This window comes from Lygodium microphyllum, chromosome 10 (assembly GCF_053477565.2).
Source record: "Lygodium microphyllum isolate KBCC chromosome 10, Lygodium_microphyllum_v1.1.10, whole genome shotgun sequence".
NCBI lineage: Eukaryota > Viridiplantae > Streptophyta > Polypodiopsida > Schizaeales > Lygodiaceae > Lygodium > Lygodium microphyllum.
The window spans coordinates 19,949,837-19,973,090 of record NC_141144.1 but is presented as its reverse complement, the minus strand read 5'-3'; the positions used below and the strand labels follow the sequence as shown (position 1 = coordinate 19,973,090).

Sequence of the window (23,254 nt, the reverse complement as noted above, 5' to 3'; positions counted from 1 at the left end):
AAGTAGAGAATGAAAGTGAAAATGAGTTGAACTAATAGCTTTTATGAATCTAGGGTTTTAGATAAAGGTTCTTTTTTAACCCTAAAGTTTCAAATTAAAACTCTTACCTTAGTTTCTTTATTTCAATACTCTAAAGTGACCATTAAAATTACTCATACAGACAAATGCTTCATTCTACACTATTGTATCCTCGAATATACTTGGATCACTGAGTATATTCAAGTCCAACTAGAGAAAATATAGAAAATTTTTAAGAAAAGGATTCTAAAATAACTTCAAAATCCCTTGGATCCAATTTAATATTTAAATTTAAGAAATGAGTATAAGAGATGAGCTACAATATATCATTATGCAAAGACAATATTGCATAGATTATAGAACTCCAGCTTGCAATTTAATTACGATTTTAAACTAAGATTATCTAAATTGAAAGTACTCAAAAGTTTAAAAAATTATATATTCGTTTTTAATAAATAAAAATTATAAGGATTCCACTATCTTAAAGATATGTGGAGAAGCACATTGTTTACATGTCATGGATTGCTCACTATGAATCCTGACTTTTCTATTATCTAACTTGAAATAGAAGTTGCAAAGGGGCTCATTGGACATTAATTGGATTTCTTATCTCAGAAAAGAAATGGGCCAATGGCTCTCTGCGCTGACCACAAAAGGATTATGACCATTCCACAGGATAACCACATATATGAGAGCTGTATATGTCTCATCTCGGGTATCTTGATCTAAGCTGATCCACTCCCCTCGCAAAATTTTCCATCTTCTATATCGAAAGTGAATGCATAGAGTTTGTCTAGTGACGAAATACATGTAATAAAAACAAAAATAATGATAAGTAAATGTAACTAACACAACAATTCATCTAAGCAAGACCTATGTCAATTTAATCAAGGTATTCAAAGTAGTAAAAAATATTCATCTGAATATGAGATCAGATTAGTTGACCCTACACACAATCGTCTCATCAAAATGTGTTGTTTTGACTTGCCAAGACTCACCCATTCCTCGAATGGACACTTGCATTGATAAGTAATCTTTGTTTTCTTCAGAATATCACATGAACCAAACAAATTTGTAAACAATGAGAATGGAATAAACCAACTAAGATGCACATCTTTGGAGCCTCTGGTGGGTTTAATAGCACTATTGATGTCAAAATTTATATTGAACTTACATGCTCCTCATAACTCCAAGCTACCAATCAACCATTCACCACCACTAGATAGTGGCGACAATGGGACATGTTGTAATCTCTGGCTTTCTACTACATACAATGAATTATAAAAAAAGATATTTTGAGTTACAAGTTGACTTGCAGAGTTATTATCATAGATCAAAGAACCTATGTCTTCATGCCAAACATGTATCTTGTCGCTCAAACATTCCACATTCTGCCATTCATGCAAAGTTGATGGATATAGAGCTGTCAGTAACACAATATTGAATTATAACACTGCAAAGATTTTGAAAAATAACTCTAATGCAAAAGACTTAACATGATAAAATTTAAAAACTTACTGTTTTGTTTATAATTTGTAATGTAGTTTTTGTCATGTAGAGAGATTTGTTTGTGCGTATAAACATGTTGGATCAACACTTCTGTTATTGTACTTGTTCCATTAAACACTTTTCTGAACTCTAAAAATCTACCTTTCCAATGTTGCTAGGGTTTCCAACATCCTTATGCCTGACCTTGAAACTCCTCAAGTACTTGGGTGCATCAAAATCCAATGCAACTTATAGTACTTATCACAAATCCAATTACCACCACTATCTTTCCTATTCAAGACCTCCACTGTAAGTATGTTACTGATGTTTTTCCTCTGTGAAGACATCTATTATAACCAAATAGAAAAGTTACCTATAAGCATGTGTATGATTTATAAATTTTCTCTCCAAATGAAATGAAATTAAAATGGAGCAATTTAAAAAAAATATTGTACCTGTAATTCTTTTCAAAAAGAAGACTAGAGATGTTGAACAAGAAGTTGACTTATAATAAGACCATTGTTCCTTCACTGACAAATTCCTACAGTACAAAAACAAAAGAAATCTTGGATCAAAGCATACATATAACTTACATAGGCTTCGTCCAAATGAGTTGAAACTTAACCATGGAGAACCAGAAAAAAGTGACAATATACCTGTGACTCTCTTTGCAAAGGAGCCCAAAGATGTTGAAGAAGTGGAGTTTTTAAAAAATCATTGTTCTCCACTCTTGGAGACTCTTGGAGTTTTCTTTTAAAAAGGAAAGCTCAGTATGCATATAGCTTGTATACATTTTGTCCAAACGAGATAAAGTTTAACTATGGAGCATCAAAAAAACAAGGCAATATACATTTAACTTGGTTTACAAAGAAAACATAAGATGTTGAATAAGAAGTTGAGTGTTCAAAATATCATTTTTCTTGACTCTAAGAGACTCCTACCAAAAAAAAAGAAATTACATGTCAGAGATAAAACTTTACCATAGAACATCCATGGAAGAGAACAATATACTTGTAAAGGTTGTGAAGAAAATCTTAGGGCTTTGGTAGAACAAGCTCTGCTCTCATAAAACATGTGAAACTCACTATGTGTTTGATTTTCACAGGGTTACAGATAGGGCAAGCAACAATGAAGTTATAAGATTTTGTTAGGAAAGAAGAAGCGGGGAAAGAGATATGATAAATTTGAGTTCCGCCTAAGAAAGAGGGGGAAACTAAAAAGGGAAGAAATGAAAATTCAAACATAAATAAATAAGAAAATCCCAAGTCACAAACTTCTAGGAAGTGTTAGCATTGCATTCCCCACATTTTTCCTTATTTTATTGTTGAGGGAAGATTTGGGCCAAGATATAGCTAGAAGATTCATGTTACATGAATCTAGAATCCAAGCTCTCATTCGTTAGGCCTATATTTGTTTATTCACTCCTTAAGGGGCAAAAAAGAGAGTCCATATTTCTCCTAATGTCCACAAGTTTTGAAAAGCATGTATTTTCACTAATAGAATCATACTTACCATATCCATATGTGTTACATCTAATAATATGCGTGCAAGAATCATGTGTTTGGGTTGGCTCCAATCAGTGCCTTTGTATTGTAAAGTTTTGTTAAGGGAAACCTCATTCATAACTTAGCCTATTGGTGGTATGAAGCTCCATGAGTTTCCGATGATCTATTGATAAGTTTATGAAATAGATAGTAGAAGTGCTTGATCTGAATGAGTTCCTCACAATTTTTAGGTAAGAGCATTAACTGATAATAGTACCTTGGTATATACTTCTATGAGTTTTGAGCGATTCTGAATCAAGTATCAATTTAGGGAGTTGTTGTCATCCATGGATTGTTTTAGGTTACAGCGTTAGTTCCAAAACTTAATGGAGACATTTGTCCATTGTCATTACTTATTAAACTGTATGAGTTGAATATGTTTCCATTCACTAATACTAATTAATGTCATGCATTGGAAGATCCTAATTGGGCCAAGCCTACTGAAACATGTATGGAAAAAGTTTGACAAGGTAACATATGGATCCTCTTATGTTTGTGATCTCAATCAAAAACTTAAAAAAAAATGTGTGGTTGTATTAACACTAATAAAAAACATTGGTGATCCCAGCAAAAAGATGCAAAGATATGAAATATTTGATGTTATCTGCCTCCAATATCGTTGCGCTTAGACACCAGCTTCGCACTCGATTTTGAGCACCTCTTCAGTTTGTCAAATTTTGCATATTGTTACTCATTTATCATATGTACATTTTCACCTCTATGTTTCATTATGAATCATTAGAAGATGTGATTCCTTTGGGTTAAAAAGCCCTATCTTTGATAGTATTGATTGCATACTATTGTTTTGGCACTTCATACTTCTCCTTGTTTTGTTAAGCTCCGTGGGTCTAAAATACATTTTCTAGCATGTAGGCATATGTCTAGTAATGTGTTCTAGGGTTATGGAGGACATATATTTGAGTAGTGTCTAATGTTTTATATAGGGTCAATATAAGAAGGAAAATTAAATAAACTAATACCATATTAGAGAATTTGAAAAATTTTCAAGTCCCAATTTGAAATAAGTGATAAATATTTGATCATGTGCCTAAATCTTGATCCATATTTGAAAGTGGGATTTGGAAAGGTAGCTTATATAGCATTTAGGATAGACTCCACCTTTAAGTAAGATAACAATATTTGACCACACACTCAAATACTAAATGTATTGGGGGTTCCCAAAGTGCATGATGATTTCCAAATTCCCTAATATAGTGTTAATTGTGTTGTTCATATCAAATCTATTATTTTGTAATTTTAACATCCATAAATAGAGGTGCACAAATAGTGCTATAACATACATACATACATACATACATACATACATACATACATATATATATATATACATACATAGAGAGAGAGAGAGAGAGAGAGAGAGAGAGAGAGAGAGGGAGCACATTCAACATCTCACAAGTGAATTTCATTTTTGTATGTAGATAGACAATATTCCTAACATTTCACACATTCGGCGCGAAGAATCTTGTACTTTGCATGTGAAGCACATGATTTCTTTTTTTGTGAGCAAAGTGAAGTGGCCATGGCTCACAAAAGAGCAGAGTGAATGAGGCTTCGCCTCATAAACTTTGCAAGTTTTCAAACTGCACAACGTGCGGTCAATGGGTCTGGTAGATGCTTAGACGTGTCGAAGTGTGTATGTATCTTTTATATATGCGTATTCATTTGTATGGTCTCATAATTATTTCAAAGCTCTGATTAATATATAACATAGATTACATATGCTTGGGAGCCTTAATCTAGTTGGTTTGCAGTCCCAAATGCAAAGCGCTAAATAACATATAGAATAGGTATTGCATGTATGTAGGGTGTTAAAGTCCCCATGCATCACTCCTTCTCAATTCTTTGGAAGAAGGAAATAAATCCTCTTCAAATTTCTCAAAATATAATTATATTTGTTTTATATATATATATATATATATATATGTGAGATACCGTCTCAATGAGGATTACTACTTCCTTCTCAGATGATGATGAAAAGGATTTACTTCCTCTTCCTCAAAAATGTTTTTCCCGAACCCTGACATGGTGGAAAATTGAAATTCTCCCTACGTGGCTCTGTATTTTCCATCTCTGCAGGATAGTTTGGGTTAGAAATGGGAGCAAAGATGCAGCACACGTGCAACTTGATATGGGCATTGGGCAGTTATTTTAGACGCGGTAAAGCAAAGCGAGTAAGGAATCAATGCGAGGCTGGAGTGCAACTACAAGCAATAGATGCTGTGGTTTGTTAGGTGGAAAGATATGTGATATTAATAAATGAGCCCTGAGCCTCTGACTCCATATTTGACAACTCCTCTTTCTCTCAGAGACTGTCTCAGTGTTTGCTCAGTCAACGGAGGTAAAACAAGACTCTGTCAAACATCTATTACTCACACGATGTAACTATATATATAGAACGATAACAGCATCATCTTGAGACTTGGACATCTGTCTGATTAGCGCACACACAAATAGTGGCTAGTCACGGGTCTCTCTCTCTCTCTCTCTCTCTCTCTCTCTCTCTCACCCATACAGCTAGAGGACTATCGTTCCACCTCCATTGCCTGTACAAGTGCACCATCCCATTACTGTAAGTTGGTTGCCCCTCTCATCAATATCCCCATCTTCATCACTGGTTTGTTGGCGCCGGCCTGGACAATATGGTTGCCTTCTTCCCCTCCAGCTCCTTTTACTTCCTCTCATTCCTTGTCTCCCTTCCGTTGATTCAATACTGCAATGCCAATTCTGTCCTGAATCCAGATGGAACTAGCACCCACCATTTGCACTTCAAGGTAGCTAACAACCCGTGTTCCATCCTCTGGAGTCTTTGTAATATTAGTTGCTGCGTATGCTATTCCATTAATGAACCCTTACCTCCATCATCAACCTAGACAGATCTATGGGAGTTGTTAAATTAAGTGTCAGTCTATGGGATTAATACAGACAGATCAATGGACGCTGTTTAATTAAGGGCCTCATGGGATTAGTTATGGGTGCAAAATAATTCTGCATGGAACTCAATACCGACTGATGAATATTGCTCCATCATCTATAATATAGACAGATCAATGAAAGCTGTTAAAGTAAGGGTCAGATGAGATTCATTAAGGGTGCAAAATAATTCTGCATGAAGCACAGTTATTTTGATACGTTAATTCAGTTACATGAAGCTGCTTGCTGGGTATTAATTGCAGGTGAGCTACCTCAATGTAACCCGGCTTGGCCACACCAAGCAAATTGTGGCAGTGAACGACCAGTTTCCAGGGCCTACTCTTTATGTGAGACAAGGAGATCAACTCTATGTCAAGGTCTCTAACCATGTCAACGACAGTATTACCATACACTGGTAAGCTGCCTCAATCCAGCAACCACCATATACCCTATGACACTAGCCAATTCTATATCACCTCTAAATAATTATCAATGAAACCATCCCACTTTAAACCCTTAGTTATGTACTTAGCTTTCAGAGGCTGTGTGTTTGTGCCAAAATGACTGGCAATCTTCTCTTCCTTTTTATACAGGGCTTGTGATAAAGTGAGCTTATAATATGTTATTGGATGGGCAATTGTTGTGAGAAGGAAATTACTTCATTCAGTTAGTAGACGGATGTCAAGCAATTTGATAGACCAGCTTCATGGCATTGCTTTGACTGGAATCCCTGTAATCCTAAATTTCTCTTTTTGCTTGCAGGCATGGAATCAGGCAGATGCTCACCAACTGGGCAGATGGGCCTGCCTATATAACACAATGCCCTATGCAGCCAAACACTGCCTACACATACAACTTCACAGTTGTGAGGGAGCAAGGAACCCTCTTCTGGCATGCCCACATAAGTTGGCTCAGAGCAACTGTTTATGGAGCTTTAGTCATTATGCCCAAAAAGGGGATGCCTTACCCTTTTCCAATCCAACCAGCTGCAGACTTTCCTATTGTTCTAGGTGAGGACCACTGAGTGATCATGTGGATAGCACAGTCAAAGTTCTTACATCGATTTGCTTTGTGATCATGGATTCAGGGTTTAGTCATGGTAAATGAGAGCGGTACTTTCAGCTTTAGATGCTAAGACATAGCTGTTCATTTTCAATAAACCGTAGCAAAAGCTGCAGACTCAGATGCATTTTTAGATCACAGGGAAACGGCAACAGCTAAAACATCTGATGCACTCCAGAACCGGGTTCATAGCAAAAACATGACAGCCTGCTCCTTCCATTTTTCCAGGTGAATGGTGGACAGCGGATGTGCTGGATGTGGAGAGATATGGTTTGGCTGATGGGGCAGGTTACAATATCTCTAATGCGACGACCATGAATGGGCAACCTGGCTTGCTCTACAATTTTTCAGAACAAGGTTAGTTTTGTGTTGCTGTCTATCCACAGGTATCTTTTGAAAGAGGCCTAGGTAGAGATCATATGTTTATGCACATGTGCCACAATTGCATATCATGTATGTTGGTGTGTATGTTTGAATATCTTTGCACCTATATGTATATGATCCATGTTTTGCGAAAATGTAGACCAGTATGCTTCTAGTCTATGGGAAATCTTATACTAGCAGCAGAGCAGAGACAGCAGGCTACATAAGAGTAGACTCATGAGGTTTCCCTGCAATTGATTATATGGCACCTGTAAGATCAAATACTTGTACTACACTCCCGAGGGGAGTGGCGAAGCCCATATTGTTGCAAGCATAAAATACATATATCAGAAAAATTGCATAGAAGACTCACACTTGACCAGCTGAAGCTAACAAGCAGTGGATAAGACCTAAATTGAGTTGGGCATGGGGCATAAAACAAAGTAGACACTCTGAAAGCACCTTACTGCAGTTAGGTATGCACAAAAAGCACTGTCTATAGCTGTACTTTGTGCATTTAATAAGATTCACAGTGTTTTGGTGCTCCTATTGCTCTGACACTCAGCCACGAGAAGTTTTTGACATTTCTCACATTGTGGGAAAATGTGTGTTCTCCCCTTATTATTCTCTGCATAGTGTTCAACATCATGAGCTTCTGCTTGGGAGGCCCTGCATACCTAGCTAGGTGCGATGGGGGACAGGAGGACTGCCGGTTGGCTGACACCAACCACACCTAGCTAGGTCTGCGGTCCCTCCCTCCCAGAACCTCATGATGCCGTCATAATTTCCACTGTGGGAAATACAGTGGGAATTTCTCTAAGACTTATTGTGAGTACAGTATCCATTGCATAACATGTTTGCGTTCTGCAGATGCCCCAGTCATCACTGTAAAGAAGGGACAGACCTACCTCCTCCGACTTGTGAATGCAGCCATGAATTTTCAAATGTTCTTCCAAGTTGCAGAGCACAAGTTGACAATTGTAGAGACAGACTGCCTGCTAGCAAAGCCATACACAACCAATGTGATAGTGCTGGCACCTGGCCAGACAGCAGATGTGTTGGTGACTGCTGATCAAGAGGTGGATGACTATGTGATGGGAGCCTCTATATACTCTCCTCCGAGCACGGAACGCGTTCCCTTTCCTGAGATACCAACTACAGGCCATTTCATTTATGAGGGGGCAAAACAAAAGTCAGTGGAAGAGTTGAAGTTCCCTGAGTTCCCTGCAGCCAATGACTCTCCCTATGCACTGAATTATGTGGCCAGCTTGAGGAGCCTAAACAGTGAGCAATATCCCACCAAGGTCCCACAGACAGTTGACAAGCATTTCTTCTTCACAGCTGGATATGCCCTTACTGAATGCCCTGCAGGGCAAACATGCCATGGCCCTGCTGGTGACAAGGTTGGAACATCCATCAACAACATCACCTTTCAACCACCGCCCATTTCCATCCTGCAGGTGTGTTTCAATGGTATCACAATCAAGGAATTTAACTGTGTGACTGCTGCCAATGTAGACTTCAGTTCTTACACGACTTACAATCTTATGTTCCCAACAGTTGCTTATTTGTTTCCTGCAATGACAAGTGACATGTAGGCTTGTTTGCTTGTAGAGATTGAAGTTTATAGAGTGTGTTAAAGCTGTGTAGATATTACCTTTCTGCAGCAACTGTTTGCATGCGTTTCATTTTGTCTGGCAGCAGAAGTTACTCCATTTTCAATGATTTCAGTGTTTAGGATCTGGCTGCCTTTCCAGCATTGTATGAATTTAGGCATAGGTTTTGGCTGCTCAGATTGCATAGCTGAAGCATTGAGTGGCTCTGTAACTAAGAATACCCTTTCAAACATTGTCTACATGCAGGCATACTATGAGGAGACTCACCCTAATTCTGTACCTTCGAATTGGGCAGAACAGTCCATAGCCAACACGGAGGATGTGTTTGAAGAAGACTTCCCTGATATGCCCATCTTCCACTACAATTACACAGCTGCTACTCCGCTACAGGAGATCTACTCAGGCTCTGGGACTAAAGTGGTGCTGCTGGACTACAAGACCAGTGTGCAATTGGTGTTGCAAAACACTGGTGCTTTGTTTGTCGAGAGCCATCCCTTCCATTTGCATGGGTACAACTTCTTTGTGGTGGGCATGGGCCTGGGCAATTACAACTCAACCTCTGATCCAGTCAAATTCAACCTTGTAGACCCCCCTGCCATGAACACTGTTGCTGTTCCGGCTGGCGGGTGGGTTGCTCTGCGCTTCCTTGCTGACAATCCAGGTATGGCCTTGTTTAGCACTGCTTTGCTTACAAAGAATTTTGATGACCACTTAAATTTGGGGGCAGCTTGAAAATTGGTAGAGAGTTGTCTTATGTTGTGCATCCGTTGACAGTCCAGAATGTGCCAGGAACACCCATAACACCTAGTTAAGTCCATGCCTTGGGAGTACTCAACATAGAGCCTGGGTTTCTGCATGATTACAGAAGATGGATAGTATTAAGAAGTTGGTACACCTTCTACTTAGTGCATTTTCCTGTATCAGTAAGGTGACTAGACAACAAGGCTCCTGTGACCTGTGCATTAGGGAACTAAAAGGGAATAATTAGTATTGTTACTGTCAACAAGATTACTGCACTCTTTGCATTGAAGATATGAAAGGGAATCAGTACCTTATGAAGACCATCCGGTACGATTACTGCACATTTGCATGAAAGAACTAAAAAAGGACTAAGTCTTCACTTTTTATTGGGTAACAAGAAACTGATACTCAGATTCTCTTGTATCACCAAGTCTAAAAGATATCCACCGATAAGATAACTGCATTGTACTCTGTCCTTCCTTAAAACTTCTGCTCTCTAACACACGATGTGAAATGATGTAACTCTGTTTTCATTTCTACTGTTCTATCTATGGATGCTTGCCTTCTTTGCAAGTTGGATGAAGAGGAAAATGATTTAAAGCAAAAAGAGGCAGACAAGCAGCATGTGACCCATCAAATTAGGCTTCATGATTGATTGTCCTGGATGACTTCCCATCTTACCATTACTGTATAGATGCCCACCGTTGTACGATGCTTAATCTTGCCTTGGAAGGTTGCATGGTGTTTAATCCTGGATATATTGCAATTCTTCTGCTTAGATTGTACATATGCCTTTCAAAGGTCTTATGATGTTTAATCTTTATTCTACTCTACAAACATGTCACTCTTTCTTGCAATCTCTCTCTGATAAGCAGGCTTTCTCTTTTTTGGGAATGCAGGAGTGTGGCTGATGCATTGCCATTTCGAGATGCACACTTCATGGGGTATGATGATGGTGTGGATAGTAAAGGAAGGGGAAAAAGCACATGAGAAGCTGCCACCTCCACCCAAGGATTACCCAAAATGCTCAATCATTCCCCACCAGAATACTTGAACTTCCCATAGTACGAAGGACTCGAACTTTTAATGCAAGAAGAGGAAAGTTTGTACATGGTTGTCATATCTGCCTGCACATACCCACCTTGCACATGCGAATGTGTATTTGAACGACGGGGCACTTGGAGGCACTCCTTGACAACTATTTTTTAAAATAATGCGTGGAGAATATATTAGGTTAAAAAAGAATTGATATACACATCTACCACCACCATGGCTGGGTTTTCAGAAGAGTCTTCTAAACTTTTTAAAGGACATTGTAAAAGACTTTGAAGGACCTATCATTGCTATAGAAGGATTTCAAATAGGCCAAAACATCACCACATATATTGTGCCAAAGAGCGGTTGGTACCATCCTTGAAGATTTGATTGTTCGTACATGGCCAAATTGCCATCATTGAGAACTAATTGATACCATATGCAAAATTCTTTATATCAAATGAGCAAAATTCTTTGATTTGTTGTCAATAGAGTTGTCCTTTTGCTATGGTTTTGCATCAATATTACATTCTTGTCAATTTATGTACTTTTCCAATTGAATCTTTTCATTGTTAAACTTCTTCCTCCACTTTTCACAACAATTGAGAGTTCAAGCTTAATGTTAGGTCAATGGAAAATTTTGTAGAGATCTTCAAATGGACAATTATACATATGCCTAGATGATCAAGAGACTCCACCAAACATGAAATGTGGTAGGATCCATTTGTGCATGGAAGCCCATGGATTGCGATAGACTACTATGAGTGTAATGTAAAAGAATATTCTTGTAAATGACGCTTTCAATGAAGGACTTGAAAGAGGGGGAATTTTAGGTCACTCCAATGGCCAAGATATCTAGTTAGCATACTAGAAAGACCTACACTAGGGGTCTTAGAAGTAACAAGCCCGATAAGTAATATCAATCAAGATCTTCATCAGGAGAGGTCTTATGTCTCACCCATGCATCAAGTTGCAATTGATGTAGCCTTAGCCATGCTTTAGGTTGCAATTGGTTCCTTAGCCATGCTTCACTAAGCACAATGGTTGGAAGGTTACACCCAAAGTGTGCTTCTATCTCCATATAGTTGAAATGTGTTAGCATAGCAAAGATGATTGGAAGCACAAATATGCGCTTATACAATGTCTTAAATTAGAAAGCTATTAAAATAGATCAATAGACCTCAAAGTTACATTGACACAAACATTCCAAGAAGCCATGTAATTTCAAACGATTCTTTTTGTTGACGATGGTTGGGAAGTAAAAAATGAACCACATTCTCATTAAAGGAAAACATTGAAACGATAAAGATTCCAAAGATAAGATTTGCACATTGATCATGAAATTGGGGGGTATGCTTGATTATGTGGGCAGGTAGTATTAAATGCACACTCACATGCTTTGTCAGCATTGCTTGAGTAATGCTTAGGACTCAATGAGTCCTTCCATTTCCTTGATAATGCTTTGTTAGTATTGCTAGAGCAATGCTTAGGTTTTAATGAGTCATTCCATGATGAGGATGACTTGAAGTGCTAGAAAGGAGTAATTGCAAGGTATGAAAGGATCAAGACTCATTAGAAGTACATATGAAAAAGTTGGCTTTCTCTGTGTGCTTCAATACTTGCAGTTTAAAGCCTCTAGTGTAGTCGTTTTCTATGAGAGTGCTTGTCTTCTTATGCACAAAAGATTGGGTTGGTAGATTGGTCTACATTAGGCAAGCCAAACTTCATCAAGTATCTCTCTTCAGGATCCAATCCATGTATAGGTTATAATGTAAATAATGTGCAAGGGCACAAGCATAATGGACAGAAAATGTCATTAATGATGAGGAAAAAGGGTTAGATAATTTTCCTCCTTACTATTTGCATGTTTGTTCCTTTAGCACTAGACTAGGTTAATGGAGGTGCAAAGAAGAAAGGGTGCAAATGTCATGCGTTTCAAATCGAGCGGCCATGGCTACCTCTCACATAGCCGACGTACTCTCCCTACCTATGGGGTGAAGTGAGCTTACCTTGATGCTCGATCAAGTACCCTCCTCTTTCTTGCACACTGGTAGCTCCATGATCCTCGATGCAAGCTCGAGCAACCTTAATCCCTATCTGTCAAGCTCCATCCTCCATAGCCGCGCGAGACAAGAGAAAAGAAGAGGAGAGAAGAAGATGAAGAGAGTAGATGGGGAGCTTCTTCTCCTCAATCCCTCACTCTCACATACTCACTCCCTCATCTCTCACACTCACTCACTCCCTCACTTAAGCACACACAAGAAGGCAAAAAGAAGAGAAGAAGAAGAAGAAGGTTTTTGCCACACGCCAAGCATGAGAGTTTCCATTAACTTTTTGGCTTATATAAATGCCCTCTTTCCTTTGGGCATTCATCCCCTTTTTACATGGCCAGCCATGGTTTAGGCCCTTTTGTCCATTGTCCTCCTATCTTCCTAGCTTCCTTCCTACTGCCCATCTACCTTTCCAATTTGCACAAGAGGGAGCCTAACGCTCTTTTACAACATTTTTAGGGGCGTCTTGTATTTAAAAATACACTTTTGCCTTTGACTTGATTTTTTAGGCCGCCCTTGCGCTTTTAGTCATTCTCCTTGATGCCTCTTTCATTGTGTCCCATTTCCTCATGGACCACCTCTTTTAGGTCCCGACTTGCGCTTTTCCACTTTTTTCCTCTTTCTTCTTGTGCTGAGGTTAACAATACCGCCATCCTAGCTTAGTGCAAGTCCAATGGCACTGATGGGTAGTAGTTGGAAGGTGGGATAGGTGTAGCCAGATGGCTTTTTTGAGTTTGTATACAAGCCCTTGCAGGGGATGGTGTTGGATGGACTAGCCCTTGAAATTGAAGATGTAGTTGGGGAGGGTCCTTTTTTGCTACTGGTGTTGAGGGGATTTGTCCTTTGAAATTGAAGATAAAGTTGGATGAATCTTGCATGGAGAGAGGCGAATGTGCGGATCCATCTTTAAAATTGAATATGGTGTTGGATGGATTCTTGCTTGGAGGATGGCGGGTGGATGAATCCATCTTTGAAATTTAAGATGGTGTTGCATGGATCCATCTTTTGGCCCTTTGTGGTAGCTGCCTTCTTCTACACTGTTCCAAATGAACTTTTTCATTCACATTTTGACTGAGGCTACCTCGGTTTGCCTCTGCCTTTGGTTTGCATGCATGGAAATGTTGTCGCATAAGATGGCCCCTCTCTTAGGCGGGTGCTAGTTTCGAGACATTGTGGTTTTGAGATGATGAAGATTCGATGAGAAAGGGTAAACGTGTGAGTCAATGATGACAGGGCTGTAGAGAAATTGGGCTTGGGAAGAAACGGATCACTTGGTTAAGGTTGTGGGGGCCGGGGGGCATATTGCATGGATGATGGGGCCACCGAAGTCAGTGATTGAGGCCTTTGTTTGAATCTATGCCTTACCGTGTAGTGCATGGTGCACATGCTTGTGGAACTAGGAGATGGGTGGTGTCCCACACTTGAGGACCTAGTTCGTGCATCGTTGTATGTGCGGTGCCTCACTTATGGAGATAGGTGTGGGAGAATGTCTTGCCCTTGATGTGCCCTAAGCATGTGTAGTGGGAGACAAGGCTAGGTATGGAAACTGTAGGTGCAGTGATTGTGGCACTCAAGGTGCTTTTAGGGGTTCCAGTGTTTTCACTTTTATTTTTATTTTTATTTTTTATTTTTTCTTTTTCACTTGATTGTGGCACTCAAGGTGCTTTTGGGGGTCCAATGTTTTCACTTTTTATTTTTGTCTTTTTTTTGTCTTTTTTTGGAGTAGATCATTATAGCCGGCTTTTTGATGCAAGGGGTGCTCTTAACTCTACCCTGATCTTCCTCGGATGATTCTGAGGTAGCCTTAGGGACTTAGTCAAAAAGGCGTGGCTCTGTAGGTATTCCTTGATACTAGCATTTTGCATTAAAAGGTATGGTTGACAAGAAAGGATGATTGCACCTCGTAAAGTGGCTATCACTCATGTCCTCAAGGATCTTCATAAAAAAGAGAGAAGTAAGGTTGCCCTCATCATGAGCCTCTAGCAATAACACAGCTATCTATTCCTAGGTTAATGTCAAAAAAGAGTGGGTAAAGGTGGGCTTCCTCAGCTGATGGCTTTTGTTTAATCAAAACCCTAATGGTCTTAAGATAATTACAAGTAGTTATGAAGGTTGGGTCCAAGAAGAGAAATCCTCAAAGAGCGGTTGATGGATGGGCTCAAGTTCCTTGCTTTGAAGGTCAGGTATTCCTCGGGAGTCTCTATGTTGACATTGTAGATATTCTGAAAGTCATTTCTTCCATGCACCTCCCTGTCAGAATTGACTCCGTGTTTGCGAGGGTAGGGCATGTAGATAGGATCATTCCGTTCCTTCGGTTCCGTGCCAGAGAAGGTTGTCCATGCATCAAAATTGGTGTCCCAAATCCTTCTCCGCCACTTTGGCTGCGCCTCGTAACCTCGGATGGTTTTGGAAACCTAATAGATTTTATCCTCCTAATAGTCCATGGGTTACCACCTCCATTGTGTGATTACGATGCTCTGCTCCTTGACCCATCGATTCTTTGATCGAACAAATGATCCTTTTCACTACCTCGAGGGGTAAGACTCGGTCCAAGGCTCGTGGGTAGAGGAAGGAGAACTCGAAGGGTCACGATTGGAGCTCCCGCTGTTGCCAGATATTCAACTCCTGCAGCTAGTTGACAGGATGGTGATCCTGGCATACTGGCATGGGCTTGTCAAGAAGCTGCTATGGCCGTGCTCGCACTCTTTGTTGGGCTTGCTCCAAGAGTTTCTGTCTTCTTCTTCTTGCAGCAATGATGTACTTGGGAACCTAGGCACCCTCTGGCTCTTCTAGGGTAGATTAGGCAAGGGTAGACTAGGCTCTTTGATTTGCAGTTCTTCTTTAAATTCCTGCTTGAAGTCCTTCCTCGGTGTCTTGTTCCATTGTGGGTTGGATAAGGGGTGGATGGGGCTACTCTTGTTCCTCGAATCCAAGTTCCCTGAGCTCATCTGTGGAGAGGCCTACTTGTCGCAAATAGCTGCATTGCTGCTCCTTGGTTATGCCTGTGCCGGTTGGGAGTGTGCGATCTTACAGGCCATACCTTAAAGCTTTGGTTATCAACTCTAGCTTCCTTTTCATTCTCTCCATCGATTCCTCTCCTTCAACTTGTTTGCCATGAAGCATTGTGCTCAAAAAGGCTTGCCTTTGCGTGTTGGAGCATGCTTCAATGGCCCTAGCTCTGGATTCTGTGAGCACCCTCTCACACTTTGCCAACTGCTAGGCGCTCTGTCAATCCTCGCACTCTTTCAAAATTGCGCCTCTCCCATTGATGTGCCTTCTCTTCCAGATCTTCCTCACCCCTTTCCATCTCCCGAGCCAACATCATTACCACCTGCTATACTACTCATTCCACACTTCTAGCATTTGGGTCCTCTCTTTATCTTGATGGTTTAGTTGCTCTTCGGTTATTCTTCTACCTTGATCAGTCACACCAAGAACTACTGGTGGGCTTCTACTGCTACGAGCCTTTCTGATAGATCTTCATTGACTTGCAATTGGCTTTGAAGTTCTACTCAATGCAGCCTTCTTTCGGTCATGGCCATGGCCATCAATCCCTCCACTTCCTACTGGGCATTAGGTTGTCTTGCAGGGTCCTTGTGGCTTCTTCTATGGCCTCTTCCTTCTCCTTCGATACGACTCCTATCTCTCTCTCTAACCTTCCTTGCTCCTCCATTGCTAACCAGAGCTCGAATACCATCCTCCTGTTTTTGGCGTTGTTCTTCTAATGCCTCGTCCCCTTTCCGCTGGCTCTCCCATAGTTCCGCATTCATCTCTTCCGCCTGTGTGATTCATCGCTGAGCTCAGCGTATTGTTGGATGAGCAACTTGTGGCCCCGTTGCTCCACCACTAGGTCTTGGGCTTCATCCTCTAGCCTTTTCCTTAGGTGATCTTCATTCTCTTGTGCCTCCTTCTCTTTGGCACTGAGTTTCTCTTTCAGGTTTTGAATTTCTTTTTGATGTTCCTCGGCTTGCCATGTTATCTCTAGCCTTAGAGCTGTGAAAAATTCTCTTTCGACCTCTAGTTCTGCCGCTAGCGGCCTTCTGCTCTTCCTTGTCCTTCTCTAGCTGGGCTAGGAGTTCAGCTACATAGGCATCATAGTCTGTAGTCGGGGGCATTGTTGGTGGTGCTGTGGTGGTGGATGCTTCCAACATTTCCCGCTTTGGATCTTGCCTTGACTCGGCGTCTGGTGCAGCCAGTCTTTTGGCTCCTACCCTTGGCACTATCTCTTGTCCTTTTGTAACTAGGAATTGCATCATGGACATGAGTTGAGTGGTGTTCACGGCAGGCACTAGCTCCTATGTTGTGGAGGTGGTGGTGGCCATCTGTGGTGTGAGAGTTGAAGGGAGGGGGTGCAATGGGGCTTTGCCCTTTCCTACAACAACTGGGGCTGCTTCAACGATTCTGCTTGGTTTGCCTTCGTGCCGAGGGCTCAAGGTGGCCATTTCTTCGGCACCATGGGTCTCCCCTGCTAACCTATGCATGGTCTTTGCCATGTATTCATCCTCCTTTCTCCTTAGCTCCTCAGCCTCTTCTTCCGCTCTCCTTCTTCTCTCTTCCTCGACTCTTTATGATTCTTCTCTCACTTTCTTCATTTCTTCCTCCTATTTTCTCATCCCTTCTTCTTCCACCCTTTTGGATTCTTTTTGGGCTTGTGGCTAGGATAGCGATCGAGGTCTTGATGGTTTTTAAGACAACCCATTCCAATCCATTTCTTCAGGGGACCCTGCAGCTATGCTCTGTAGCAGTGGCATGCCAATCCTGTTCATCAATGCATTGTACCTCTGTCTCGAGAAGAGGGCATGGGCCATCTTCACTTACATCCTCACTTCTGGGTTTGGGATGTCTGCTAGACTTATCCCGTCCATAGTGTGCACATCATGCTTATTAGTTCCCAGTGTCTCTCTGTCTTAACGGCCAAGCCTAGGGCCTTCTTGATCATCGTAGCGCTCAGTGGTACGTCCACCTGATGCTCTTCTTCTCCTGTCCTGGCTGTTACTATGCTACAGTTCCTATCAAAACATGGATCTAGGACATGACAATGTGGAAGCTATGGAGGTTGAAAGATGAAGACCAAACTCATGAAGACATAGACACTGACAAGACCGACTATCACACATGTGAAACATCACATGCGTTCAAAGCCTATTTATAAATATCCTTATCTATAAGAAAAATTCTAAATAAAACATAACCCTTTTCTATTCAATCTATAAATAAATACTTTATATTACACCCTTCTGTATGTAAAAAATGTATAAAAATGGTATTTTAAAAATACCTTATTTTGAACTCACGTGATGCACACATATATTTATGAGTAACTTATTCGAGGGTAGCACTTCTCCTACTGTATATATGGGATTCTAGTCATGAGTCCTCATTTCTCCTTACAAAGAGATTGAAATAGGTGTGATTGCAAACATCTCAACACCCCTCTTCAATCACAACTAGAAGTACAAAGTGTGTAGAGGCTTTAGCGAACACAACTCCTACAATAAACATGGCAAAAAACCAAAGGCTATCACAAAAAAAAGGCCAAGTGTGGGTACCACAAACATGATGGACATCCAAAGGCTGTAGCAGGGGCCTTAGAAAATGTACAGAGGCTGTAGTATAAGGCTACATGAGGAGTTTACAAGTTTATGTCTAAAGCATTAGGGCTAGGCAATATAAGAATAAAAGACTCTATCTGAGTAGAAGGATTGATGAGGTTTGTTCTTCTCTTGGTGGTCTTCTTCTTCTCCTTCTTCTTCTTCTTCCTCTTCTTATTTTGCTCCATTTTCTTCTTCTTCTTTAACAACAACTAGATAGGCCTTTTGGGACCTCTTTCTAGCATGGCAAAACTTCTCGGTGTGTCCGGTCCTTTTGCAGAAGTCATAAAAGACCTGATCCTTCTTGCCTTTGTACCTGTTACCAACATATAATGCTTGTTCATCTCTAGAGGTGCTTGGTTCTTTCTTAGTTTTTAGCTTCTTTTCCTCCTCTAACAATGATACCTGGATATCAACAAGCTCAGGGTTTGGCATATTTATTAGAGTTGTTGACACATTATTATATTCAGGAGGCAAACTTTTGAGCAGAACACCAATGCAAACATCTTCTTCCATTTTAATGTTGATTCTTGCAAGTTGGGTTAGAACACCTTCCATGTAATTTAGATGTGTGTCAAGTGATGTGTTGGGACTTCATTTCAAGCCTTAAAAATTCAATTAAGAGACCATATGTTAACCCCAAGTCAAGAAGGTGAAAAAATGAATGAAAAAGAAAAAAAAGGATGGAAAAGAGCAAAGATACGCAGGCGGCCTCTAAAGCTAAGCTGGGGCCAAAAGCGTAATTTTAAATGAAAGTGCCTCAAAAAACTCCAAAAACTCGTGTAAAAGAGTGTCAGGGTCCCTCCTGTGCCAATTGTAAAATATTAGACGGGTGTAGACTAAAGGCATAAGGCTAGAAGAGGAAATAGAGAAAGGACCTTGCCATAATGGCCCGTCATGTAAAAAAGGGATGGATGCCCATGGGATTTTAGGGCTTGCATATAAAGTTCAAAAAGAAAATGGAAGATCATTCTTTGGTGTGTGGCTAACAAGAGTTCTCTTCTTCTTCTCTTCTTCTCTTCTTCTCTTCTCCTTGCTTGTGTGTGCTCTTGAGAGAGGGAGTGTGAGAGTGTGAGAGAGTGAGTGTGTGGAAGTGAGGGATCAAGAGGGTGAAGCTCTTCACCATCTCCTCTTCTCTTCTTCTCTTCTCTTCTCTTCTCTTTTCTCATGTATGCGGCTATGGTGGATGGAGCTTGGAGATGGAGGACGCTTGAGGATGCTTGAGCTAGCATCTAGGATCCTGGAGCTATTGGTGTGTGTGAGAGAGGAGGCAAATCATATCGGCGTCAAGGTAAGCTCACTACTCTCGTAGGATCGACGGCACGTTGGCTAGGTGAGAGATAGCCATTAGAGATCGTTTGAAACGCTTGAAATAATAAGTTGTCCATGGGTCTTGGTGGTTGAGCGTGAGCTCCCTCTACACCATACTCTGATGACTTAGACTATGCACCAAACAAAGTGTCAAGTCTCTTTCATATATCCTGTGAAGTATCATAGTAACTATAAGGTCCGCATCACCTAAATTCTTCTCTTTTCCAATGGTAATGGCCTAGGGGCCCTTCTTCATCAAGATGAGTTTGATGCGGGTCTACGAGGTGTGAAACTCAACTCCTTTGAAGTGAGAAGTTGGAGAGTCTTTGCCCATGTTAGATGGCTGAACCAACACCAAATCAGCACCAAAATTCTCAAATTTTGAGTAGCATAAGAGATAATCTTGAGTGTGCTAACAAGCACAAGTGCCAAAAAACACTAAGTGATCAATATCAAGAGATACTTGTGGAGCCAAATGCTTGGTAAATGCTCAATAGGTCTTCTATTCCCCTCCTTAATTTGCTTTGTTGAACTGCTTGTTGGGAACTCAAAGTGACAGAACCTTGAATAGGGAAGGATGAGATGTAAGGGGTTTGATTTCTTCAAGACTTCAAAGGTCTTCAAGCACTTCCTATCCTCAATGATTTTATGGCCAAAAGTTTTGCTGAGACCTCAGTTTTGAAGCAAATCAGAGTGACAAAATGTTAGTTTTACCCAATGGGAGTGAAGGAAGAAGTGGAAAATAAGCTTATGATAAAGTGGCTATGGCACGCTGTTTCTAGGGTTTCAGACCCGTCTGCATTTTTTATTGCATCGAGTCGCAAGAGAAGGCATTTACCACAAAACTTAGTGTCCAAGGAGCTTAAGCCATGGGCTACAATTGCCCTATGGTCAGTTGGAAGATTGTGCCCGATAGCTCTGTCATGAACTGTACGACCGTCTGAGGCACAAATATGGATAGTGATAGTGAAAATTCGTAATGCTAAGCCATGTGATGACCAATGTCAAGCTCTAAAGTGATACAAAGAAGTTCCTTTCGGAGATGAACAAACTCCTAGAAGAGAGCTCCTAATGATATGGCCTATAAAGAGAAATATGGAAGCTCTAAGGAGGCAAGGTCATGCAGGCTATGGCTGCCATGAAGGTCAAAGTGAGATGAAAGTGGAATTGGAGCTAGAGATGAGGTCATGAACTCAAGTTGAGCTGGGAAAAGATAAAGAGAAGCTAGAAAAGCACAGAGGAAACTAGGCCATCCCCGACTGGGCTCTGATACCATGTCAAAACATGGATCTAGGACATGGCAATGTGGAAGCTATGGAGGTTGAAAGATGAAGACCAAACTCATGAAGGCATAGACACTGACAAGACCAATAGTCACACAAGTGAATTAGGTTCCAAGATTGAGACTTGGACTCATAAACACAGCCTTGTGTGTGGAAAATGACACAGATACTTTACTGGAAAGAAAAGAGTACTATCATTGCATTAGAAAAAGAGTGCAAGTACAATGATTTATAGGAAACTGAATGGTAGCACTTCTTCTACTGTGCGTATGGGATTCTAGTCCTAAGCCCTCACTTCTCCTTACAAAGAGACTGATGTAGGTGTGATTGCAAACATGTCAAGAGTTCCTTGCATCATCAGAACTTCTCAGGAACTCTGCACACATGCTGTAGTCAACTGCTTGCCCTACTTTCTCCATGTACTTCCGGAGGGAAAATTTGTCCACCAATTGCTTTATAGTTGGCTCTTGCAGGATGAATTCGTCCAATTTTAGTGTGTGTTTGAAGGTGAAATGGCTAAAGCCCCTTGTCTCGACACTCACAGGAGGCCGTACCTAGTCTGCTCTTCTTCCATGAAAGGGAGCTTGCCACCTTTATCTTGCCGGCCATTGTGGGTACCTGTCATTCATCATAATCCAACATTAATATTCCTCAAGGTATTCCTTAGATGACTTTTTTGTAAGTAGGAAATTGATTTTGCTTCCATGAATAGAATGAATAGGTTGAATTAAAGACATGAAATTTTTAGAGCAGTAGCCTATTCATTCCAAAACATTTTTGACATTTTCTTTCCAACCCTTTTTTACTCTTTCCTGCTTCTTTGATTAAGTCTTTTTGTTTCCTTCTTGCCTATGTTTTCTTAATCACCTAATCACCTTACCTCCTTCTTAATCACCTAAGCCCCTTACCTCCTCCCCCCTCAGGAAATGATGAGAATCCTTCCTAGGATTGGATATGGGAGAGGCAAGGCATTTGGGCACAGTATGGTGCTATCTACTTTGGCATAAGCCAATTGTAGAAATCAGAGTTGTATTCCAAGTGGGCATGACGATCGAGATTACGAGGGCTAACGCGTACTTGGGTTATGTAAGTTAGGACATCTGTTAGAAAATCACCCGAGTTAATGTGGCTAGCCACATGTAGCTCCTCTTCCATAAGGATGCAATCAATGTAATGGTGAGCCAAGACCTGGTCCTCTAGGTGTTTGTTTCGAGTGATGGCCAAGACCTTGAAAGAGGTTGGTGCTATGTAAGTTGGGTCATACTTGGTTGTTTTAATCGCACGTCGCTACTCAACATTATTCATTACTTGGCAACTCCATTTTTCCCATTGGAGATGTAGGTTACACCATTTTTGTAAGAACAATGAGTCAGAGCCAACAAGGCGAGTGAGTTTCTCAAGCTCAGCAGGTGATGTAGGCATGTGGGGCTTGCGGTATGATGTTATTAGCCATCTGATGAGTGCGTGCTCTTTTGAGATTTCACCATTATTGATCAAATCCTTTGCGACCTTGGAGGATTTTACAGTCATGAACTCGTATTCTTCCCAAGTATAGAATAAGGAACGAACATCAGAGGCAAGGGGTTCATCAAGCAAGCCAAGGTCAAGTTTTCATAGCTCCTAGTGAACATGGTGAAAGTATTGTCCAAGAGCTTGATGCAAGTCACCAAATCATCTCTCGTATTCTCAGCAAGGTCCTTGGTGGACCGATAGAAATGAACATCACTCATAGGAAAACCTAAGACCTGCTGGTGGTTGCAGTGGAATTGGGCTAGATAGTGATGGTTCTAGTGGCATTGGACTAGACATTGGTGTTTCTAAGGGAAGCTCTATAGTCTAATCTTTGTGTCCTAGTGTTGCTTTGGGGTACCGAGGATGGCTCCAATGGTATAGATGGTACGTTACCTTCCTCTTGTGCAGCTATGAGGGTGCCAAGCTCTCTAGACTTAGATGATTTCGGGGTACCAAGCTATTGTTTTGGTCGATATATTGGTTGGGGTTTGATGACCTCAACTGTTGCGGGTTTTGTAGGCTTTGCAGCTCAGGTTTCCTAGGTGTTCATTGCCTTAGTAGGAGTATGGCTTCCTGGAGATGGGGTGGCAAGTGATGGTCGTGGTTGGTATGCTACGCCTCTAGGATTTTCCTTCTTGGGCACCCATATCTAGGTATTTCCTTCATAGTATCCTTGAGCTTGGAAGAGATCTTTGGGGATCCATCATA

At 40.8% G+C, this 23,254-nt stretch overlaps 1 protein-coding gene and 1 long non-coding RNA gene across 2 annotated transcripts; one reads left to right on the top strand and one right to left on the bottom strand.

Moving 5' to 3' along the window:
* Positions 1–1,163: 1,163 nt before the first annotated feature.
* LOC148029774 (uncharacterized) lies at positions 1,164–5,397 on the bottom strand. Its single transcript, XR_015692098.1, has 3 exons — positions 1,962–5,397; positions 1,537–1,853; positions 1,164–1,441 (listed from the first exon to the last, which is right to left on the bottom strand). It is a non-coding gene; the product is annotated as an uncharacterized LOC148029774 (long non-coding RNA).
* Positions 5,398–5,511: 114 nt separating this feature from the next.
* On the top strand, positions 5,512–11,284 carry LOC148029773 (laccase-4-like). Its single transcript, XM_087686094.1, has 7 exons — positions 5,512–5,842; positions 6,245–6,396; positions 6,744–6,991; positions 7,272–7,400; positions 8,277–8,866; positions 9,269–9,683; positions 10,663–11,284. Exons 1-7 carry the CDS (start codon positions 5,711–5,713, stop codon positions 10,815–10,817), a joined length of 1,821 nt encoding a protein of 606 aa, XP_087542220.1. The 5' UTR covers positions 5,512–5,710; the 3' UTR covers positions 10,818–11,284.
* The last annotated feature ends 11,970 nt before the right edge of the window (positions 11,285–23,254 follow it).